Source organism: Podarcis filfolensis, assembly GCF_964270895.1.
Source record: "Podarcis filfolensis genome assembly, chromosome: 5".
Classification (NCBI taxonomy): Eukaryota; Metazoa; Chordata; class Lepidosauria; order Squamata; family Lacertidae; genus Podarcis; species Podarcis filfolensis.
The window spans coordinates 37,658,924-37,681,269 of record NC_139608.1 but is presented as its reverse complement, the minus strand read 5'-3'; the positions used below and the strand labels follow the sequence as shown (position 1 = coordinate 37,681,269).

General features: G+C 43.6%; 1 protein-coding gene and 1 long non-coding RNA gene across 5 annotated transcripts in view; both read right to left on the bottom strand.

Moving 5' to 3' along the window:
• LOC310763678 (ATP-dependent 6-phosphofructokinase, liver type) overlaps window positions 1-21,985 on the bottom strand; it is a 45,696-nt gene extending 23,711 nt beyond the window's left edge. The window contains exons 1-4 of one of the 4 annotated variants that reach the window (XM_083616264.1): window positions 21,199-21,985; window positions 8,337-8,410; window positions 6,218-6,295; window positions 1,427-1,616 (exon numbers count right to left, since the gene is read on the bottom strand). In XM_083616264.1, coding sequence (XP_083472390.1) covers window positions 1,427-1,616; window positions 6,218-6,295; window positions 8,337-8,410; window positions 21,199-21,304 — 448 coding nt within the window. In that variant the 5' untranslated portion in view covers window positions 21,305-21,985. Of the gene's footprint in view, window positions 1-1,426; window positions 1,617-6,217; window positions 6,296-8,336; window positions 8,411-8,851; window positions 8,927-21,198 lie in introns of those variants that run through there. The other 3 variants (XM_083616263.1, XM_083616266.1, XM_083616265.1) reach the window with 3 other exon arrangements.
• On the bottom strand, window positions 17,702-19,632 carry LOC310763721. The gene is made up of 2 exons (XR_014548780.1): window positions 19,553-19,632; window positions 17,702-19,112 (listed from the first exon to the last, which is right to left on the bottom strand). It is a non-coding gene; the product is annotated as an uncharacterized lncRNA (long non-coding RNA).
• Window positions 21,986-22,346: the final 361 nt, after the last annotated feature.

Here is a 22,346-nt window from a genome sequence, read left to right as displayed (position 1 = left end):
GAGATTATAACCTTAATGTCTTTTCAACTTGATTTGCAATTGCATCTTGATAATCTGAAAACCATAATTTGGCACTGATACCAGCTTGATTGCAGAATCATGTTTTTAACTAGGGGGAAAAAAGAATTTTAAGAAGGAGCAGGGCAGCAAATTAAGCCCTACAAATTAAGTTAGCATTGACTCCACTGAGACAGAAAGCTTTCTAAACTCAAGTATAACTAGTCTCATATACTAAATGTGTTACTATTGTGTAATTTTTAGAGAGATGAAAAAGCCAGACTCATTTGTTAGATTGTTTCCTTTCAAACATCTTGGCCATGGATACACAATATCATGTAACTGAATCACTGGCAAATTTTGTATTCTAAGCTATAAAGATTGCTAAGCAACTTTTTGCAGAATTAAGGAGTGCTCATCTTTAACTTTGCTCTATTTTGTTCTTTTTTTAAAAATCATGAACAAAGTAGTGTTCATAGGCTCTCTTGTATATTTGAGTTTCTTTTCCTCTCCATTGTCTGAAATCAGTATTTGTTTTTGGAAATTGAAAGTCTGCAAACTAGCAAGAAACTTGAACAGTCCTCAGTGGTCAGGCTCCTGTGTGTTTATTTCTGTGCTACTGAAGGTCCCTTCTGCTCACTGCATGCATGTATTGAAGAATGAAAAGGTAAGTGGGTGTGTAATTGAATGTAAAACATAGTCACAGTAAGTTTCAAGGCCCTTCATAGTGATAAACTTTCACAGAAGGTTGAAGTTGAAGAAGACAATGCTGCCAGGGAGGGAGGTTGGGGAAATTAAATGGGGGGAAAGCATGTATATGAAACTGCTTCAGAATGAGTTTTTAATGACCCATTTTCCTTCCTCGTACCGTGTAGTGTTTTTGTACTGGTAACCTGCATCTTACGGTTCTTTTATTTACGTGATCGTAGCTTTGCATGGAAGCTGAAATAAATAAATGGACAGCGGAGGAAATCCATTCTCTATTCATTTATTTATTCCCACCCCTGTGAAAGTTTAAATTGCCGCCTGTGAGGTCCATGCCCAGGATACAGTAAGTTGTAAGGGAATCAAGCAGGACATTTTACCCATGACACCCACCCACCCCAGTTTTTGTTTTTATTTTTGAACTGACACTCAACATTTTGATATTGAGCAATGGATGCTCTGTCCTCAGTGGACTGGGAGTGGGTGGGGTTAAACCAAACCTTTTTTTTTTGGCAGGGGGTACCTCTACAAACCTAGCATGCTGATCCATCTCTCTTGTTTCTCAAAGGCTCAGTTTGGGCTCCAATTCTATTGGCCTTTACCATGTGGGCTCATTGTTACGGGGATTTCTAACATCCAAGACTGCTATTGGGATTTCTCCAATATAGGCATCAGCTTGACTCACTGGAGTAGCGCTCTGAAGGGGACTAAGGTTCACACGTACCTTCTTTGACCAGTTCCTCCAAAAGACCACCCCACTCCGAGCGGAATATATTTGCACCAGTCAGGCTTCCGTCCCCACCAATGACGCACAAGTTGGTGATGCCATGCTGCACCAGGTTGTAGGCAGCCTGGAGGCGGCCCTCCCGGGTCGTGAAAGCTTTGCAGCGGGCACTGCCAATGATGGTGCCACCCTACAAACGAAGAAACCAGGTGAGAAAGGAAGCTCAGAAGACAAATCAGAAGTCAGCAGACAGATCGACGGATAAGCACACAGGTCATCAACATCTTGAAGGGCTGGGAGTTCCAACAGGAATAAAGCATGGGGACTTTCTACATCTGGGTTGGGGATCCCCTCCAGATGTTGGATTACAAGTCCAACCACTCCCAGCTGGAACGGCCAATGAGAGCTGTGGTCCACCAAACCCCAGAGGGCTACAAGTTTCCCAACCCTGTTCTAAACAGAGATACTGTTAAAAAGATGGTTTCTTTGAAGTTCCAGATTCAAGCAGAACTGGATTGCAATATCCTCTAAATACAGAAGGCATATGCCACATCGGCCCAAGAAGTGCAGATTATTTCTAACCTGATGTACCAGGGGACTCCAGTACTAGTGGATATGAAGATAAATGCAACAACCCCAAGGCATGGGATTATATAGAAATGTCTCTTTCTCTATCCAGTCATGCTGCTGCCAGAACTGTGATCTTCAGTGGACATGGTGTTGCAGTCTTTATAAATCATGTACTGTTGTAGTCCTTATAAATCATTTTATTGATAAACAGCAGCTCTGACTATTGCTAATAATAATAATAATAATAATAATAATAATAATAATAATAATAATTTATTTATACCCCACCCATCTGGCTGGGTTTCCCCAGTCACTCTGGGCGGCTTCCAACAAAGTATTAAAATACAGTAGTCTGCTAAACATTAAAAACTTCCCTAAAGAGGGCTGCCTTCAGATGTCTTCTAAAAGTCAGGTAGTTGTTCTCTTTGACATCTGGTGGGAGGGCGTTCCACAGCACGGGTGCCACTACCAAGAAGGCCCTCTGCCTGGTTCCCTGTAACTTGGCTTCTCGCAGTGAGGGAACCACCAGAAGGCCCTCGGCACTAGACCTCAGTGTCCAGGTAGAACGATGGGGGTGGAGACGCTATGTAATATGTACCACTGAACAGCTGACTTCACTATCAGGCAACTCTCCTTTTGAAAGGGTCTTGGACAACACAGCTAGAGGAGCACAGGCCTGGCCCAGGCTGTGTGCTGCAACCCAGCCAAGTGTGACAAATCTGCTCTGTCCCCCACCATAATACAGGGGCATCTCTCATTTCACTCAAAATCACTCCTGCCCCTTGATCAGTGTTCAAAACTTACATTGTTCTAGGTGCATTTTGCGACAGGGAATTTCATTAGCACAAGCAGTTTCTGAGCTATGGGCGTAGAAATGCACCTAAGATTTCAGATTAAAACTGCAGAGTGGAAGAAAAGGAGCACCTTTTTCTGCCTCCCCACTTCCAGCTATTCTCTGAAGACTGGAGAAGAGACCCTCTTAAGAATATTAGGGGGGTGAGCAGGGGAAGGACTAGACCATGTGAAGAATGAACATAATAGATTTAGCTGCAGTTCATTCATTTTCAGCTTTGTATTCTTGTTATAAAAAAGCTCACCTAGACATTCTGTTGTTGCACCCATAACCTAGGTTTAAGGTGCCATTTAGCTCCTGGCTTTCATATCTCAGTTTCTAACACTGCCTTCGATGCTCTTCACACAAAACTGCTGCTCAGTCAGATCTCCTGCTGGGATCCTCACAATGTTGATGAACGCTGCTGTGACAGGGGTAATGATCTTCCTGAACACCCTCCCCACTTTTGAACAGCACGGGAATAGCACCACAAACCTACATCCATTGAGCTAAAACTCCAGACTGTGACCAACAAGCGTCACTTTAGAGCAAGAAAACAAGAGGGGGTAGAGAAACACAACAATGAGGGATGCAAGTGTTACTGGAATAAATACAAAGAGCAATGTTGCTGTGAAGGTCTGTAGAGGGAGAACATGCTGTTAGCACAGTTAAGATTCCTGCCCGGAGGCTTGCCATACCCTGCTAAAGGGGTGCGCCAGCACCACAGTCACTGACACAGCTGCCACCCTTGTCCTCATCTTTCTGAAGGTAAGTCTACATGGGCAGGTAAAACAAAGCGCTGCAGACAGCATGCTGGGCTTGCTTAAGCCCATCAGAAACAGCAGGCTGCATCGACAGCATCAGAAAGACATGGAGGGTGAGGAACAAGAAGGGGAAATCCTGCAGAGGCATGCAAGACCAGAATGTTACCTGAGGGAAAGGAGGCACACCAGTCAAATTGGGAAAGGCTCTAAGAAGGGGAAAAACAACAACACAAACACTATTAGGAGGGGGCTGAGCAGGTCCCAGTTCAGAGAGCTCCTGACAATCAGGATCACCTAGGAAGCAATTCCAGCTCAGTGGTGCGAGAACTGCAGCACTCCCACCCTGCCCGCAGGTGACGGATGTTATACCCAGGTGAACGGAGCTGAGTTGGATTAGACCCAGCCTACAGCACAGTTTCTGAGACATCTGGAATTACCAGGCGATAACTCGGGCTGTTATGATGAACCAGGTGGAAAGAAATAAAAACAGGAGTAGAGTCAAAAGCCAGAAATTGCGAATTACACTTAGTTATATTCTATACACCTGAACAAAGCAAGGTCACTTCAGAGAGAGAGAGAGAGATTTATTGGGAAAACACAATTCTCACATAGGTAGGGCTGCTATACGTCTGGACATATTCTGGATTAGGCCAATGTAAACAGTAGAAATCATTGCAAGTGGAGTTTTTGGAGTATTTCCTTAAAAATAGTTTTTTAAAGTTTTGTGTCCAGATATTCACTTTTAGAAATATGATAACCCTACACATACATATACAATGCAGGAAGATGTGGCCATTTCAGGGTTCCTTGAAATCTAGACATGCATCACACATGTATTTTAAATAAAAGCATTGACTCTCATTAGGCATTTTAGTTAAAGAACTTAAAATTGACAAGGCCCTGATGATGATTTCTCTGTCAACACACACTTTTTTGAGCCTGAGGAAGGAAAAAGGAAATTTAGCACCTGCCTAATAATAATAATAATAATAATAATAATAGTAATAATAATAGTAATAATGGTAATAATAGTAGTAGTAGTAATAATAATAATAATAATAATAATAATAATAAATCATGTGACACAGATATTTTAAAACTGTGCCACCACAAATTAATTCCTATCACTTGTGACTGTGGTGGGCCAAAGAATGCATATGTCTAATCCTCCCACAATAAATGGCTCTTTTTGTAGCACAAACCCAAAGCCACCATTTGACCTTCCCTGAAACCAAGCACAGTGAAGAAATCATAAAGGTGAAAGGGCAAGTTAAGCATCCCAGGCTGACAGATGAAATCAAAGGAGTCTCTCTGGAGGATGTCCATATGAAGTAACAATGACTGACAAGGAAAAGTGATGTAATCTTTGGACTGGGGAATGCATCAGGTATGAAATAATGTGAAATCAATTAATTAGGAGATTTAACTGACTGGATTGCTTTCTCCAAAACTCAACCCTTTCTTGTGATTCCTCCAAGAAAACATTTCTTGGTAAACTACTGCAAAGCTTATGCTAAATATCCCAATTCAGGGAGGGACCCTGCCTCATCTCACAACTGGGGCCATATCAGATAGAGAGGCTACAAGGGACCTCTGCCTGAGACATGGAAGACCTTACATAAGAACACAAGAAGCCGCCTAATACAGAGTCAGACCAAATTGGTCCACCTGGCTCAGTATTCTCTACACTGACTGACAGTGTCTCTCTGTGGTTTCAGGCAGGAGATGCCAGGAATTGGATGTGGGGCCTCCTGAAGCATGTGCTCTGGCCCTTTCCCAATCTTCCTAAAGCTTCTGCTAGCTGGGACAAACAGTACCAGGTTAGAATGAATGGGTTCAATTCAGGGCAGCTCCTGCAATCTTATTATTCAGGCTTCCTTTAGAAGTCAATTTAAGAGTACGATAATGTACCAAAACACTCCTCCTTTCTCCCTGCAGTGGCAGCCAAGTACAACTCCCATCTCTCATGAGGCCACGCTAGGCAGCTACAGAACCTTTCTTAAACAGACCAAGGGATCTCATTTCCAGTGCTAGTCAACATATATTTCTGGTCTGTTACCTAACCAGCTGTGCCACAGCTATACCAACTGTTGTGAATTCACACATTGTAGACTCTTCCTCCAATTGATTCCTGTTTCCTTCCTTCTAACATGGAGCCTTCTAGGAGAAGGAATACCTCACTGCCTATCCAATCAAGATTTTGGGAGCAGAACTGTTATTTATAAAGGGCACAGGAAAGCAGGGGAGGTGGAACAGGTCATAACTGGTGATCTGGGAGACAAAGGCTGAGAAGAACCAAACAGAGCTTTTGCAGAACTATGTAGGCCATGTTGCTACCCCAGCACAGTCCTTCTCCCTTCCTGTGAGGAGAAAATTGCATCTGCATGAATTTTGAGAAAAATGGGACCATGAGAGGAGGTGGTTTGTCTTCACTAGCACCCATAAATTAGCACTTCAACTCAGAAATGTACAACTAAACTAAACCACTCAGAGAGCTACTGTAAGTCAGAGCTCTGTACTCCAGAAGGCAATGTGCGGCTATAGACGGACCTGAGATGGGAAATGTCATGAGGCCTATCTGCTTCCACAGCAGGGAGTCAGGCAGCATGACCATTTGGGCCTTACCAGTTGAATTATGTTGGATACACTGAGCCAGTTTGCTTGCTTGATATTCTCTCCTCCTTCTACCAGTCCCTCGTAACCCTGCAAAGAGGAAAGAGAGCAGTGTGAATGCGTCATTGCACTAGGGAAAGCTTGCTCCATGACCCTTTAAAATTAATCCAGCATAAGGAGTGTTGCAAGAATCCCTTAAAACAGCTCTAAGCCACCCATATTTTCTCCATACTCCTCAGATCACACAAAGACTGACAATTAAATGTGAAGCCCTTGAATATACAAAAATAAAGTTGCAAAAGCTTCAAGGACACACATTACAAAGACAAATGGCATGTTATCACAACATTTCTACAGGATTTGATCTTGAGGTCTGGCAATTTTACAGTACCACAGCAAGAGTTCTTGCATAACTTGCTGGACTGTGAGAAGCTCGTGAGGAAAACTATGGAACTGTCTGCCACAATTTATAGGCAGCACAAAGTGTCTTGTGGATTTACAGTTTGAAAGTTATCACAAGAACAAAGGCGTTTTTGCCTGTTTATCTCACCATTGCCATTGCTTTAACTTTTCTATGAAGAATACAGTGGTACCTCGGGTTAAGTACTTAATTCGTTCCAGAGGTCCGTACTTAACCTGAAACTGTTCTTAACCTGAAGCACCACTTGAGCTAATGGGGCCTCCTGCTGCTGCCGCGCCACCGGAGCACAATTTCTGTTCTCATCCTGAAGCAAAGTTCTTAACCTGAAGCAATATTTCTGGGTTAACGGAGACTGTAACCTGAAGCATATGTAACCCGAAGCGTATGTAACCCGAGGTACCACTGTATACTAACGTTTTTGAAAGATCCCTCAATGCTACTCAGCTGCAGAAATATAATGTATTCAGCATTTGTTCTTGTAAAGCATGTTGTTAAATTATTATACTACAATTAATTTTGTATGTCAGAGAATGCACAGATTGTCAATTTTTGTGAAGTGGTATCCTAGGTGACATCTAGTTCTAACTTGATCATCGTGCCTCCCCTGAGCCCCATTTTACAGCTGCCTCATATTCCTGGCCAGGGGCTGCCAAGGTGCCATGCTCTGGGATCTTCGTGAGAGTCATGTGATCACTAGTCAAACTGTGCAAAAACTGCACCCAGGAGCACTAGTTTACTGCATGACTAATCATGCTGTGAATTGTGAAATCGGGCTTCAGATGTGACATCCTGTGCCTGTATGACGTATTAGATTCTTGGTTTCCCTTTTAAAAAACCACACAGGCATGATATTTAATCTCAATAGGTGATGGGGAGGTTTGTTTTTAAAAGGAAGAAGCAATAGACAGGATCCAGGTGGCCATACACACTTGCTTAATTTGCATATTTAATTTTATTTCCTGTATATTCATTCTAGAAACTGCACCCTGGATTTCCCTAACTTCAAAGGACTATTTAATGATACTGATTCTGCCCATGGGAAATTTGCCTTTCCAGGCTGTGGCTTTTTAGAGGGAAAGGAGTGAAACAGTCAGTTATGTTTCTTAATCACACAACCCCTGCTAAGACAACTTCTGAGCACCAACCTTCAGAGAAAGAGACTGATGCTGTTACCACATCAATGAGACCCAGGCCTACTTTGGTAGATACTCGTACCTTCTTCCTTTGACTGTGTAGAGGTGGAGTTCTTACCATCCTATTCTGCCTACCAGGCACACATGACCTGCCTTTGACACTCCCAATATGTTCACAAAGTTTGAATAGCGTTATAGATCCATAAAATTCAATGCACATTAGCCCAAATCACAGAGTCAATTTCCATCCTCACCCTGCCAAATCTGGGAACTGGCCCTTCCCATAGTGGAATTTATGAATGTATGCCCAATGTAAACATTACACTCTAGCATTGCAAATGGTGTCAAAAGGATGAATAATCACATGGTGGGCAGGGCAGAAAGGTGTGATCTCACTCTCCCAGTGCTAAGAAGGTAGGAAACAGTATAATCCAAACCAGGCTCCGCTATCATTTACATGATTCCAGAGTCTCCTGGCAACTATCCAGCAATTTTAAAAAGAACAAGGCTATACCAATAACCACCCACATGCAAAGAAAAAAACAACGCAGCATTTTGATGGGTAAAAATTTTGAACCTCATAGATCAGGAACACTTTTGCTCCAATATATATCCCCATGCGAGTCACAGCTCGGACAGCAGCATTCATACCTAGAGAGATAGAAGACAAGGTAAATAAATGGTACAAACCTGAGCTAAAGTGACGCAGAATTCTGCACTTTTATTTTGGTAAGAAGCATAGCTAGTATTGCATAAAGCAACACACTGCAAAAAGGTTGAATTCTCACTTATTTTCAAGGAAGGACACATGAGACTTACAATCCCCATTAGCTCAACAAGACTCAGGAAGTTGTCCTAAATACACTTACTAAGGAGCAAGCTCCTTTGAACACAGTGGGATTTCCTTCCGAATGTTTAGGTTTGCTTTGTTACAGTGCCCAGGGTGGCATTAGTGGCATGCAAGTTGCCAGTAACATGTTAAAACTCCTTTCACAGAAAAGCTAATACACTCAAAAAACGAAGGCAAAAAACAAGTATAATTTGATGATAAAAGAAATATGTATGAAATCCCACAAAAATGGCACAACATACCTGGGAAATAAAAAATGTAACTGCAAAATGTTTGTCTTGACATATTCAGTGTGTACATTTGACTTTATTTCACTTTAGCTGCCAAAAGAAAATGCCAAAGATGATGTTGCCTCCTTCTCACATTGGGCAGAATAATTGGAGAGGAGGGAAGTATGTTCTTAAATAAAAATGTATTAACTTTTAATAAACCATTACAAATTAACCAAGAGATCCACCTGACTTTGGCAAAACAGGATAGGACTTTTTAAGCTATTCTAGTTCCAGAGATTTTTTTGATTGGAAATAAAGCAACAGTGTCTGCAATCTGTGGCAGAGATGCAATGAGAAATAAGATACCCACTAAAGACTCAGATTTCATTAACTTTTGGCCTGAACATGAGGCCAAACTAAAGAGGCATGAAATATATTAGAACCAGTGTCATTTGCCAAATTTCATATACTCTCTCTTAACTCATCACAACAACGCTGAATCTTGATATTTACCGTATATAATGCCTTTCCTAACTCAAATCATTTTCACAAACGTTATCTGTGCAACCATAACAGCCTTGCAATGTAGAATGCTATTTATTATTACCCTCATATTGCAAACTCGCAGTGATGGGGAGTGGGGGTTATAAGCATAAGATGTAGCAGCTTGCCTAAGTCTACCCATTGAGCTGGGAATTGAACTGTGAATTCCCAGTTTATTGAAACCACATTCTGCACTGTTTCACACAGCACAAGTTCCAAAAGTGAGACAATGCAATTTGGCTCCACTGATCATGTTTTCTTCTGTCCAGAGAAATGGGAACCCTAAAGCACAATTTCCCCCTCTTAAGTACCATTTTCTCTCTTTAATCTGACAAAAGAAGGCTTATTGGAAGCCAGGAAATTTGAACGGGCGTTTTCCAAAAAAGGCCTCTTTCTCCTTTAGATAACTAATAAGCCAGTTATGCAGGATGTTTCTTTTTTCTTGGTACATTTAGTTGTTGTCTCTTTTCTTGTCCTTGACTGAGTGTCAGCAGCTAGTCTCTCTGTTTCTGTCTCTCTCTCTCATGGCTTTCTCCCCACTCACTTGGTTCATTTGTTGGATTTTTGTAGCTTACTCTTCAAAATCTGGTTCTTTTCTTTTCCTTACTTTCACCTCCTTCCCCTTTGTATAGTACAGTATATACCCTTCAATCTTTGAGTCCCTTATTTTGCACCCCTAGATTTCCATAGCATCTTACAGATGCTCACGTAAAAAAATTATCTGTCTGCAACACATATCCAGCGGCTTTGTATTTTATGCCAATAGATTTCCTTAACATGGGGTCTGAATTCTAATTTCAAACAGTTCCGTAGATACTGACCCCTCATAGTCACACTGAATCCATGGAGTCCAATTCCCTGCTCTAAAGATGGGAAGATCCATCCCACTCTCCCATTGTAACAGGTCACAAGGAAAGGCAAAAAAAAACTTCTGTCAGCAGGGAGCTGTGTCAGCTACCTGATAACAAATCACAGTGGGCAGTTGTGCTATCGGGGCTTCATCCCTGCAAAATATGCAAGTAGATCAGCTATTTACAGAGACCTACTTCCCCTGGAGGGACGCGGGTGGCGCTGTGAGTTAAACCACAGAGTCTAGGACTTGCTGATCAGAAGGTTGGCGGATTGAATCCCCGGGACAGGGTGAGCTCCCATTGTTTGGTCCCTGCTGCTGCCAACCTAGCAGTTCAAAAGCACGTCAAAGTGCAAGTAGATAAATAGGACCACTCCGGCGGGAAGGTAAGCGGCATTTCCGTGCGCTGCTCTGGTTCAGCAGAAGCGGCATAGTCATGCTGGCCACATGACCCGGAATAAAGCGAGCCAATAAAGCGAGATGAGCGGCGCAACCCCAGAGTCAGTCACGACTGGACCTAATGGTCAGGGGTCCCTTTACCTTTACTTCCCCTGGAGAAAAGCAGATAGAGTCGAAATACAAATATGCCTAGTGTGTCACAATAGCTCAGACCAGATTTAACTCGCTTCTCATAGGAAGTTGCCTTGTGCCAGGTCAGACTATTTCGCCATCTAGTCCAACTTTCCCCAGCTTGGTGCATTCCATATGTTTTGGACAACTCCTACTATCCAAGATATTCCCTTCTGTACTCAGATACAAATTGCTACCTGCCTCCGATCTGTATATGCCTGCTGTACTTTGGTCATTCGTGTACAACTCACAAGCAGCTCTTCTTGTCATGCGAGTCATCTCTGCATTGGAGTTAATGTGTAAAACAAGTCCCAGTTATTCAACTAATTTGCCATATTGGGCCATGTATTGCATAAAATACTTTTCAATACCATTAAAAGTGATGCCCAAACAATAATGAGATCAAAAGTTGATTCTGAGTATACTGCCATTTATTCTGCTATCAGAATATTACCCCATTTGCTCCAGTATACTGTGCTAAAACTTGCAAGGATTAAACAACGTATTTATTTTAAAGTTTTCTATTCTGCTTTTCATCTACTAGGAGAAATCAAGGAAGCTACTTAAGAGTTAATTTCCATTTTTTGTGCAAATATAAAGTATTAAAACCACTGTAGAGAGAAGCTAGACAATGTGAAGTTCTAAAACAGGGGCGGGAAAAACTTTTTTACTGGAAAGTTGCATTGCCCCTTGGTCAACCCTTCAGGGGCCCCAGGCCTGTAGTGGGCATGGCCAACTGGATGTAACCAATTTCCAGCACAAACACCACAAAAATACACAAACATTTGCTGCCCTGAGCTCCTTGGGGAGGAAGGGTGGGACGGAATAGCAGTAACAATACATACAGTACCCACATGCACACAAAGCAATTTTATTGAATTCCACGGATATGCTTTTCCCAATGATGCAAGGTGCTGTGGTTTTCCATGCTCAGTGGAGGCCTGCATCAGGCTGCATGCATGGAAGAAAACTCATTGCAACATTATTTTATTTTAAAACTTCATGACTTTTAAATCGGTTTTAAAACATTGGGATTAGGTGTGCCAGAGGACATGAACTGACTTAACTGATTAGAGGCAGAAATCACAACTGGCCATCTGGTGCCATCTGTCTAGTTGTCGTCATACTGTGCTTTGTTTACAGGCCCCATCAGCTACACAAGAGTAGCCCTTGCCAATATTCTGCCATGTCTACAGCTTTCTCCCTTGGTGGGCAAAGCATCTAGAAAGAGACACTGGTTTGCTACAAGATACCATGGTGATGTCAGAAACCTTCATTGATGTCATCCCCAACAAGAGGCAACCCCCACCCCACAACCCTGTTTATGTCATATAAAGCACTAGCCAAGTGATAATGTTACGTACCTTCCTACCTTGGGGCGAGTGGAAATATAGCCACTTCTCTCAGGGAAAGTACAGACCAGCAAGATTTTCCACATCAGAAGGCTTTGAGAAGGGATTTGCTAGGCACCTCCCTCCAAAAATTTGCTCCAAGCACCAAGTGAGCACACAGGTCCACAGGCATACTTCAGAATCACAACAGAGATGTATTACCTCTTCCATACTAAATGGATTACATCCTTTACTGGTTTACGTCATGGAACTTTGAAGTGTCAGGCATAGCTCTAATGGCTTTAGCCCAAACGTAGCAGAGTTTTCCTGCACAGCGAAGAAGCTAGTTGAGGTGGAAATGACTAGTCAGCTAGACTCAGAATAACTATTTACAGGATTTATTAAAAGGAAAAATAAAACCAGCAGAGTTTCTGCATACAAAACAAAGCAAAATAAATCCTTTCTTTCTCTCTCTCTCTTAACCATACACAGCACTTCTACTCCTAACACACCTAACACACTCCAAACTGTGCTAGCAATCCCTAGATAACAGAGTTGAGTGCTGGTCGTTAACCAATCAGAGTAAGTAGTTTCTAGGTCAAGCTGACCTTGGCTTTCTGCCAAGAGTAAATTGACACGGCCTTGAGTTAATTGTGTGAAGCCAGAATCTGTAAGTTTCCCATGAGAACCAATTAACAGAAACTGAACACCCCCTCACAGATTCTGCTGGACAATTAACATCAAATACACCTATGTAGGAGATTATTTTTCCAGCAAACCTAAACCCTTGCACATTCGCTTGTTCTTTACCTTTGCCAATGGTTTAGTTAACACATCTGCTACATTTTCTTCACTTGATACATAAGTACAGGTGATTACATTGTCTTGTACACAGCAACGCACATTTTGGTATTTTACAGAGATATGTTTGGAACGCGATTTGAAACCCTCTGTTTTACTTAAGGTTATACAAGCTTGATTATCAATGTAAACTTGTACTGGTTCTCCACAATTGACATTTAAATCTGTTAACAAATGCTTGAAATAAATCACCTCGTTGCACAATTCACTCAACGCGGCGTACTCTGATTCCGTTGATGACACACTTACAACGTCTTGCTTGCGTGACCGCCAGCTGATTAAAGCTCCACCGACCATTATGACTAGTCCTGTGACAGATTTTCTATCTGGCAAATTTCCCCAGTCACTATCACAGTAGCAACTCAACATTTCATCCTCTGAAGAATTTAATTGTAACATATAGCCAATTGTCTGTTTGAGGTATCTCAGAACTTGTTTTACCCCTTTCCAGGCATTTAGTGTGGGTTTTGAGACCAATCTACTTAATATGCCTACTGCATAGCTAATATCAGGTCTGGACCACTGTGCTAGATACAATAAACTTCCAATTACAGAATGATATACATCAGGATGTTCAAATTCAGGACTCTCATCTGTATGAAGTGTTTTTATGAAACCTGGATCCATAGGCACCACTGCCCCTTTGCAATCCTGCATGCTGTATGTAGTCAGTAGTTGTTTAACTTTGTTCTGCTGACTAATTAGGCAGCTGCCATCTTGGGCCCAGCACACTTCCAACCCTAGATATGTCCTAACCGGGCCTAAGTCTTTCACTTTGAACTTACTGGACAATTGCTTGGCAAACCTTTTAGTTTGTTTATCTGTTTTGCAAGCATACAATACATCATCTACATAAATCAGACAAAACTCTTGATCACTGCCTGTACCACGTACATAAACACAATTGTCAGCTGTACTCTGCTTGAAACCAAATGACACTAAAGCCTCATGGAAACATTTGTTCCAAGATCTTGCAGCCTGTTTGAGACCATATAGAGCTTTGTTTAATTTCAACACTCTATTGGAACCTGTCTCATAACCAGGCGGTTCGGCTAGATACAGGTCTTCTGATATTGATGCATGTAAATATGCAGTCTGGATATCAAAATGGTTTAACAGGAGTTTTCTCTTTGCTCCAAGCGTTAGAATCAGCCTTACACTGTCCCCCTTAGCAGTAGGGGAAAAAGTCTCGTCATAATCTTTTCCAGGCCTCTGAGAGTATCCTTGAGCCACTAAACGAGCTTTGTATTTGTACTCTCCTGTCACCAGAGGTTTAAGTTTGTACACCCACCTGCAGCCTACAATCTTTGCCCCCTCAGGCGCTGCTACTGGTGTAAAAACCTTGTGCTCATTCAGAGAGGACATCTCTTCCTCCATTGCCTGCTTCCAGAGCTCTGCCTCCTCTTTTGGTAACTTTAACACCTCGTGAAAACTCTTGGGCTCTGCAATTACACTAAACACATTTGCAGTATCTGGAGAAAAACGCACTGGAGGCACTCCTTTGTTTTGTCTTTTAGATCTTCTGGGAGAAAATTTTTCTTCTGACCCACTTTCCTCCTCAGAACTACGACCTCTCTTTTGTTGCTTAGCAACTGGTCTCTGGCTAATTCCACTTTCTTGAGAGCTCTTATCTGAACTTTCCTCCCCCTCAGACTCTGATTCTCTATGTTTACCTTCAGAGTCATGAAGCTCCTGGGAAGGTTCAAACCAAACCTCAGTATTGGCATGTAGTCTCTCCCAGCCACTATGTTCACAAAAACTGGCATTCCTGGAGATCACAATGCCATTTGTCCCTTCAGCAAAACGGAAACCTTTTCCCAGCTCCTGGTAACCCACAAACACTAACTGTTTGGTCTTAGGATCTCCCTTCTTTCTCATTTGTTTTGGAATTAATACCCAGGCTTTTGATCCAAACACATGCAAATGGTCAATTTTGGGTTTTTTCTGAAACAATTTAAAGTATGGAGTTGTAGCTATTGTTTGATGAAAGAGCCTATTTTGGAGATAACACGCGGTGAGCATGCTCTCCCCCCAATAAGACATGGGCAAATCAGCATCATCAAGCATGGCAAACATCATGTCTTGTAAAGATCTGTTTTTTCGCTCTGCAACGCCATTCTCCTCTGGGGAAAAAGCGTTCGTTTTTCTATGCCCAATGCCACGCTTTTGTAACCAATCTCTAAAAGCATTTGACATAAATTCGCCACCTCTGTCCGTCTGAATCCTTTTGAGTTTAATGGACAGAAATCTTTCCACAGATGCCACCCAGCCTTTAAACTTAGTGAACACGTCACCCTTATTCTTCATGGGGAAAACCCAAGAATAACGCGTGGCGTCATCCACAATTGTTAATGAAAAACGCGATCCACCCCTGCTTACAGCAAACGGACCAATTACGTCCATGTGAACCAGCTGTAGCGGTGACTCACTAACTCTGTCACTTCTGGGGTAAGAGACTCTGTGGGTTTTAACCTTTTTACAAACATTACAATCAAGGTACTTGTTACAACTCTTTAAATTACCCCCATCAGCCAATTCAGACATTTTTAGTACACTTTTCCAGCAAGCATGCCCCATTTTCCTATGCAATAAGTGCACACAGTTGTCATGTATAGCTTTGTTATTCACTGCAGGCTGAGATTTACTGACTACTGCTGCAACTTGAGATCCCGCTTTAAGCCAAAACAAGCCTCCCTCTGACTTAGCAGTGCCTAAAATCTCACCAGCCTTCTTAATAATGCAACTGTCTCCTTCAAAATACACTTTAAACCCAGCTTTTAGCAAACAATCTACAGACATCAGATTGCTCCTTAATGAAGGCACATAAAGTACATTTTGCAGGCATTCATGAAGACAAGGAACAAAAACTGCACCCCCCGAAATCACTTCGGAAGTACTTCCGTCTGCTAGAGCCACCTGGCTGCGCTGTGCTGAGTTCTTGGAAACAAACAATTCATCTGAATTTACGATGTGCCGAGACGCTCCCGAATCGACCACCCAGACAGCTTGTTTCTCATCAGCAATCTTGACCTCGGCGGTCACCAGCTGAGCCGACTGTTTTTGTTTGAAGAACTTCTTTTTCCGCTGCTGCTGCTGCTGCTGCTGCTGCTGATCTCGTCTCTGCTCCTGCACCGGCCACTGAGACTTGACCAACTCAGGACATTGTCGTTTTAGATGCGCTGAAGACCCACATCGGAAACAACGCCTAACAGCAAACGCAGACTCCTCACCGGCACGCTGCTCTTGCTTCACCCCTGGCACGGCATGAGAACTCCTTCCAAACCGCCCGCCTGTAGAAGCCTCTGCAGCCAACGACCTTTCTTGCCTCTTCTGCCACTCTTCAATCAAACGCCCAGTAACGTAACTGATTGATAAATCACGCTCCTGTATGCCTTCTAGAGACAAAACTAAATTATCCCAGCTTTCCGGGAGAGAACTCAAAATAATAGCCACCTTCTCCTGCTGGTCTAATGCACAGTCTCTTTCCTGTAGCGCAGCAAACTTTAACTGTAAACTGTGTAGGTGTTCCTGCATTGTAACCCCAGGCTGTAACATTGCCTTGTACAATGCCTTGCGAATGAACAGCTTGGAAACCGCTGTCTCACGCACATGGAGTTCTTTAAGTGCTTGCCACACACCTCTAGCTGTCTTGATTCCCCTCACATACGGCAACTGGGAATCTTCCAGCCCCAAGACAATTGTGGCCCTTGCTCTTTGGTCTTTATCGAGGTCTTCATCATCAGGCTTCGCAGGAAACTTACTCACCACTTGCCAGAGACGATCCCTCTGCAGCACTGCCTGCATGCGTTCCGACCACAGCAAGTAATTGGAGTCATTCAGACGCTCAAAAGCCATCTGAACTGGTTGTGAGGCCATCTTGAGAGCGATGTCCCTGGAACCCGGAACCAGCTACTCACGACCACCGAGAGAGAAAACAGGAACCACAGCACCCAGCACTCACACGCTGCAGCTGTTGTCCTTGTGTCCACTGCGTCACCAGCTCACCACAGTCAGGAACCAGCCAGTGTCCATCTGCTGCACCAACAGGAACAACAACTTCTGGAACTACTGGAACCAACGCCGTTGATGCTGACACCACCACAACTCAGGCTGGCAGCACAATACCCATAACCTCATGGAACTTTGAAGTGTCAGGCATAGCTCTAATGGCTTTAGCCCAAACGTAGCAGAGTTTTCCTGCACAGCGAAGAAGCTAGTTGAGGTGGAAATGACTAGTCAGCTAGACTCAGAATAACTATTTACAGGATTTATTAAAAGGAAAAATAAAACCAGCAGAGTTTCTGCATACAAAACAAAGCAAAATAAATCCTTTCTTTCTCTCTCTCTCTTAACCATACACAGCACTTCTACTCCTAACACACCTAACACACTCCAAACTGTGCTAGCAATCCCTAGATAACAGAGTTGAGTGCTGGTCGTTAACCAATCAGAGTAAGTAGTTTCTAGGTCAAGCTGACCTTGGCTTTCTGCCAAGAGTAAATTGACACGGCCTTGAGTTAATTGTGTGAAGCCAGAATCTGTAAGTTTCCCATGAGAACCAATTAACAGAAACTGAACATTACGTTAGGCTGCTTCCACTGAAGATACACTCACATACTTCCACTTCAGCAGTTAGGTAACTTGCCAAGCCCTGGAGCATATCCACAGTAAAGATCAGAAACCCAAGACAAGGGAGTAATTAGTGGGACTAAAGGGCAAAAAATATTTGCCAACTGATGGTTGATGCAGGAACTGGATAGTTCCAAGTATGTTATGAATGCAATTTGCCAGTGGAAGAGGGGAATGGTTTCTAGGGCACATAACAAGGAATATTAAATTGTTTGTTTTTACAGTGCTGTTATAATGCATGGTGCTTTGCAGGCAAGGTATGTGTCATAACATTCTTCAAAACATTCTTCACTCTAAACCGAACAGATTATTTCATTACAAATGACCACAGAAACTACAGAACAAAAAACAAGGGCAAAGAGAAAGCTGTGTAAGGGTAGAAAGCTCTTCCAGAATTTCCCCCTCCACACACAAACATCCAGCAAATTCAGTTTGTCTGAAACATTCTCATTTTATTCCTAGCCTTTATGTAATCCCCCCACAAAGTGAAAATTAAATTCAATCAGCCTTCACTGTTGCACATGATAAATTTATTTGGATCTCCTGTATTCCAACAAAGCTCAAAAATTTTACTGCTAAAATGGCAGGGAAGAGGGAGTTGAAATTAAAAAGAGTTGGATGCTAGAATATTGTCTATCATTAGACAATATTATAACATCCAACAAACAGTCAGTGTTATAACTTAACATCCAGTCTTAGGGCTGTATCCAAGTTCAATTCAGAATAGACCCATTGCAGTTAATAAACATGACTAAGGTTCATTAATATAAAGGGATCTACAATGAATAAAACTTATTTGTATCGAACACTTAATTTTGATTTTTCTTGGGAATTTGTCATACCAATAAGTATTCTAAACTAATGTTTTAACATTCAGCAATTACAAACAAAATAGTGATAAACACTTTCCACTCATCTGCTTAACTAGGCTGGAGAAAACCCACTACTGCCCTCAACAATATGTTTATTGTATAGAAGACCATCATGATATATTTATCCCTACTCCATCATAGTATACAGACTCAAAGATGGCTCTGTCCCGTCAAGGGCAAAGCAAATTGATCAGGCAAAAATAGCTGTATGTCTATTTTTAATAGGTTCCTATGATGGTCACAGCTGCACCACAACACACAACAGGGGCAAGTTCAAAAGAGAGAGAAAATCATTAAGGTACCATTAACACAGAGAAATCTGAACTTCTACATATGCAACTGTCAATAGATAAATTAGCCCAGTTATACCAGAAAACTCATTAACTGCAAATACAGTTTTCCTTTCCTTATGAAGGAAAAATATCTTTTGTCAGTGAAGTTATAAATGTAACAGTTGTTCCATTCTAGCTTGCTACAGAGATACAGGCAGGAATCACAGAGGAAAATGGGCAAACCTAATCCAGGCCCCTGGAGCCATGTGTATAGTTTAACTGCAGTGGAAGGGAACTAGAAGGGCCTTGATGTCACACTGAAATCATCTAGGGTATCTCATGGTTAGTGCTATTTCAGAGTGCCTAAATATCTGTAATTAGCTTAAAACAAAACAAAAAAAAAATTCCTTCCAGTAGCACCTTAAAGACCAACTAAGTTAGTTCTTGGTATGAGCTTTCGTGTGCATGCACACTTCTTCAGATACACTGAAACAGAAGTTGCCAGATCCTTCTATATAGTGAGAAGGTGGGGAGGGGTATTACTCAGAAGGGTGGTGGGAATGGGTGATTGGCAGATAGCTGTGATGAGCCTATTGACGACTCTTAACGACTGCAATAGGTCTTACAGGAAAAAGCAAGGGGTGAGAAGACCTATTCCTGTAAGACCTATTGCAGTCGTTAAGAGTCGTCAACAGGCTCATCACAGCTATCTGCCAATCACCCATTCCCACCACCCTTCTTTAAGGTGCTACTGGAAGGAAAAAAATTTTTTTGTTTTGACTATGGCAGACCAACACGGCTACCTATCTGTAACTGTAATTAGCTTGCAATGTATCTCCTAAATTAGCATGTACAAAATATGAAAATTAGTGTAGCTGATCCCCCCCCATTGGAATGATCAATAAATGTGTTTTGGACCCAATGCTTCAGTAGATCAGCACTTGATGCTGACCAGTGACCCTTGCCCTCCTGTGCCTAATCTTGTCATGCACTGCTAGAATGCACATTGCATAAATTTTCATGGCAGTTCTTACAAAAGCGGGGGGGGGGGCACCTGGCCAAGGGCCCAATTAGGCCTGTCCTATTCGGCTGGCAAGGCTGTTTCAGCTAAGACATGCCTACATCTTACATGAAATCAGGCATGGGGGTAGGTAGACATGATTTTGCCCGGAGGTCTCAGGGCGGTTCACAGAATCAGGTCATGGTTGGGTCTTGGAAGAGCTGGCCTTGGACTTCACAAACCTGAACCATCAGTTGATCATTGGCACAGCGTACAATGTGCTGATTGTCTACAATGTGTGGGCTGTGTCTTTGCCTAAAAGTTTGACTTCAAACTGTGCGGACAAAAATAGGCCTCCTGACTTTTGTTATGTGAGGTGACTGACCAGTGAGTGGCTGCAACCACTTGTCAAACTTGGCCCATGGGGGCAGGAGGAGATAATGGTTTGGTTGCTGCCTTAAAATAATTATTTATGGTAGGTCAGCATTTATCCCCTTATTGCAGACAGAAGCGAGGGATGAGGCAGACAGCGCAGCTTCCCTAAATAAAGCTAAGGAGTTCATGACTGAGATGAAATGTGAACCAGGGATGAAGCCTTTCCTGCTTCCTGACTCTCACACTTTCTCTTCTGCTTTTTCTCCCTCACAGAGCTCAGGGTGGCAAATGTGAAATTCTCAGGTGGCTTCCCACCTAGGCGCCTCCTAGAACTGCTTAGCTTCTCCAAGGTGACTAATTTTAGCCACAAGGTCAGGCCAGGGAAACCTGGTTCCTTCCTAAAGTTGCTGGACTCCAACAGCGCCAAACTAGCAAAGGCCCATCCATGGTGAAGACTGGCGGGAGTCCAGTGGGCTCTCAGTGGGAATCTGCTCCTTCTCCCCAACCCCAGATGTACAAGGCCTGCTTCTGGCCCACTCATCAGGCGAGAGAACTCTTCACATGCTCCAGGGCGCTCTCGCTGCTGCTTCACACATTCCTTACTCTTACTCTAGCCTTCCCACACGCCTTGCAGCACAAGGATATGACCCCGAGCGTGACCCGAGGGGAGCAGCAGGGACGCGCACACGCGCGCGCAGCCCTCTGAAGTAACTGGGGAGAGAGTGGCTGAGGGGAAGCGGTGGGCGGAGCTCGCCTGAGGAGACGCCGGTCGCTTGAGGAATCCTTGAGGAATCCGTTTCTCTGGCTTCGATTGAGCAGGCGACCCTTCCCATCCCCGCTCAGCCCCTCGGGGCGCCGTCCTTCCATTACTCAGGCCTCGCGAGGAATAGATATCCTCCTGCCGTGTCCGCCTGCACGTTCCACCTGGCGGCGCGAGACGGGAGTCCTCCCCCCCCGCCCCCCTCACGCAATATCCTCCCTCGAGCGCAGAAAGAGCGCGCCCGTCTCTCTCGAAGGCGGCAGGAAGAGGATGGGATGCTGAGGAGGATCCTTCCTTCTCCTCCTCCGACTGACCTTGTGCGTCGCCGCCGCTGGTGAGCACCGCGAGAGCCAGGCCGGCGCCCGCCATGCGCAGCTTCTCCAGGTCCAGCCCCGCCGAGCCCAGGCCGGATCCCGCCATTGCCCCGGCTGCGTCCAAAGTGCAGAGCCACGGCGAGAATGACAGCAAGCGGCGGCGGCGGCGGCACTCGGAGCCCGCGAGTCCAGCTCCCTTCAGCCACGCCCCCAGCGACCGCCCTCAGCCTCTGGCTCCGCCCACAAGGGGTGGGGCTACCTGCCTCGGCCGGGCAGCAGACGTCACGGCGCGAAAGCTTCCCCGGGGGTCGGTTTTTCTGAGCCCCGTCTGAGGAGGAAGGGGCTCTCTGCTCTTCCGGCAGACCACCGCCTACCTGAAAGGCCTGCAGGACTTGCTTAGCAAGGGTGATGTGGGGGGTGGGGGCCGGGGAATGGCAGGTCGTCGTGTGAGCATGAAAAAGGAGCCCCCAGCTCAGCATCCCGCTTCCCACAGTGGCTGGTCAGAGCAGAGCATGAAAGCCGCAGTGCTTTCCAGCAAATAGTGGTCAATGGCATGTTTCATCTGAGGGTGGAGGTAAATGACCCTGTAAGCATCGCAGATTCATAACCTCTGTGAATCCGAAGAGGATCCCTTCTGAAGGCAACTTTTATTTGGCTACTGTGTTGCTATCAATTTATAACGTTGCCTTTTGCCAGTTTCGTGTCCGTGTTCACGTTTCTCTCTATACCATGCAGCTTCATAAAACTCTTTGATACTATATATAAGGCCAGATTGCAAAAAAAAAAAAGAACCAGCATATTTTAAGAGCGCTTCCTTTTTTAATCTTTATTTATCCTGTGGACACAGCCAATTAATTTTATCACCGTAGTAACACCCAGGGCCAGATTTAGGTCTAATGAGGCCCTAAGCTACTGAAGATAATGGGGCCCTTTATATGTCCAGCTGTCCTTTGTCAACAACAATATGTCACTGTTTTTTGTGTTGAAAATATGCTATATGGTAATTTATGGACCTAATTAGTATCTAAAGCCTTTTGCACATAACAAAATATGTAGTTTATCAAAGTAATTGTTGGACTGAAATAAATTAAGAAGTATATTAATAGTGAAATACAATTAAGTATATTGGGGGGGGGGGCAAGAGAGTG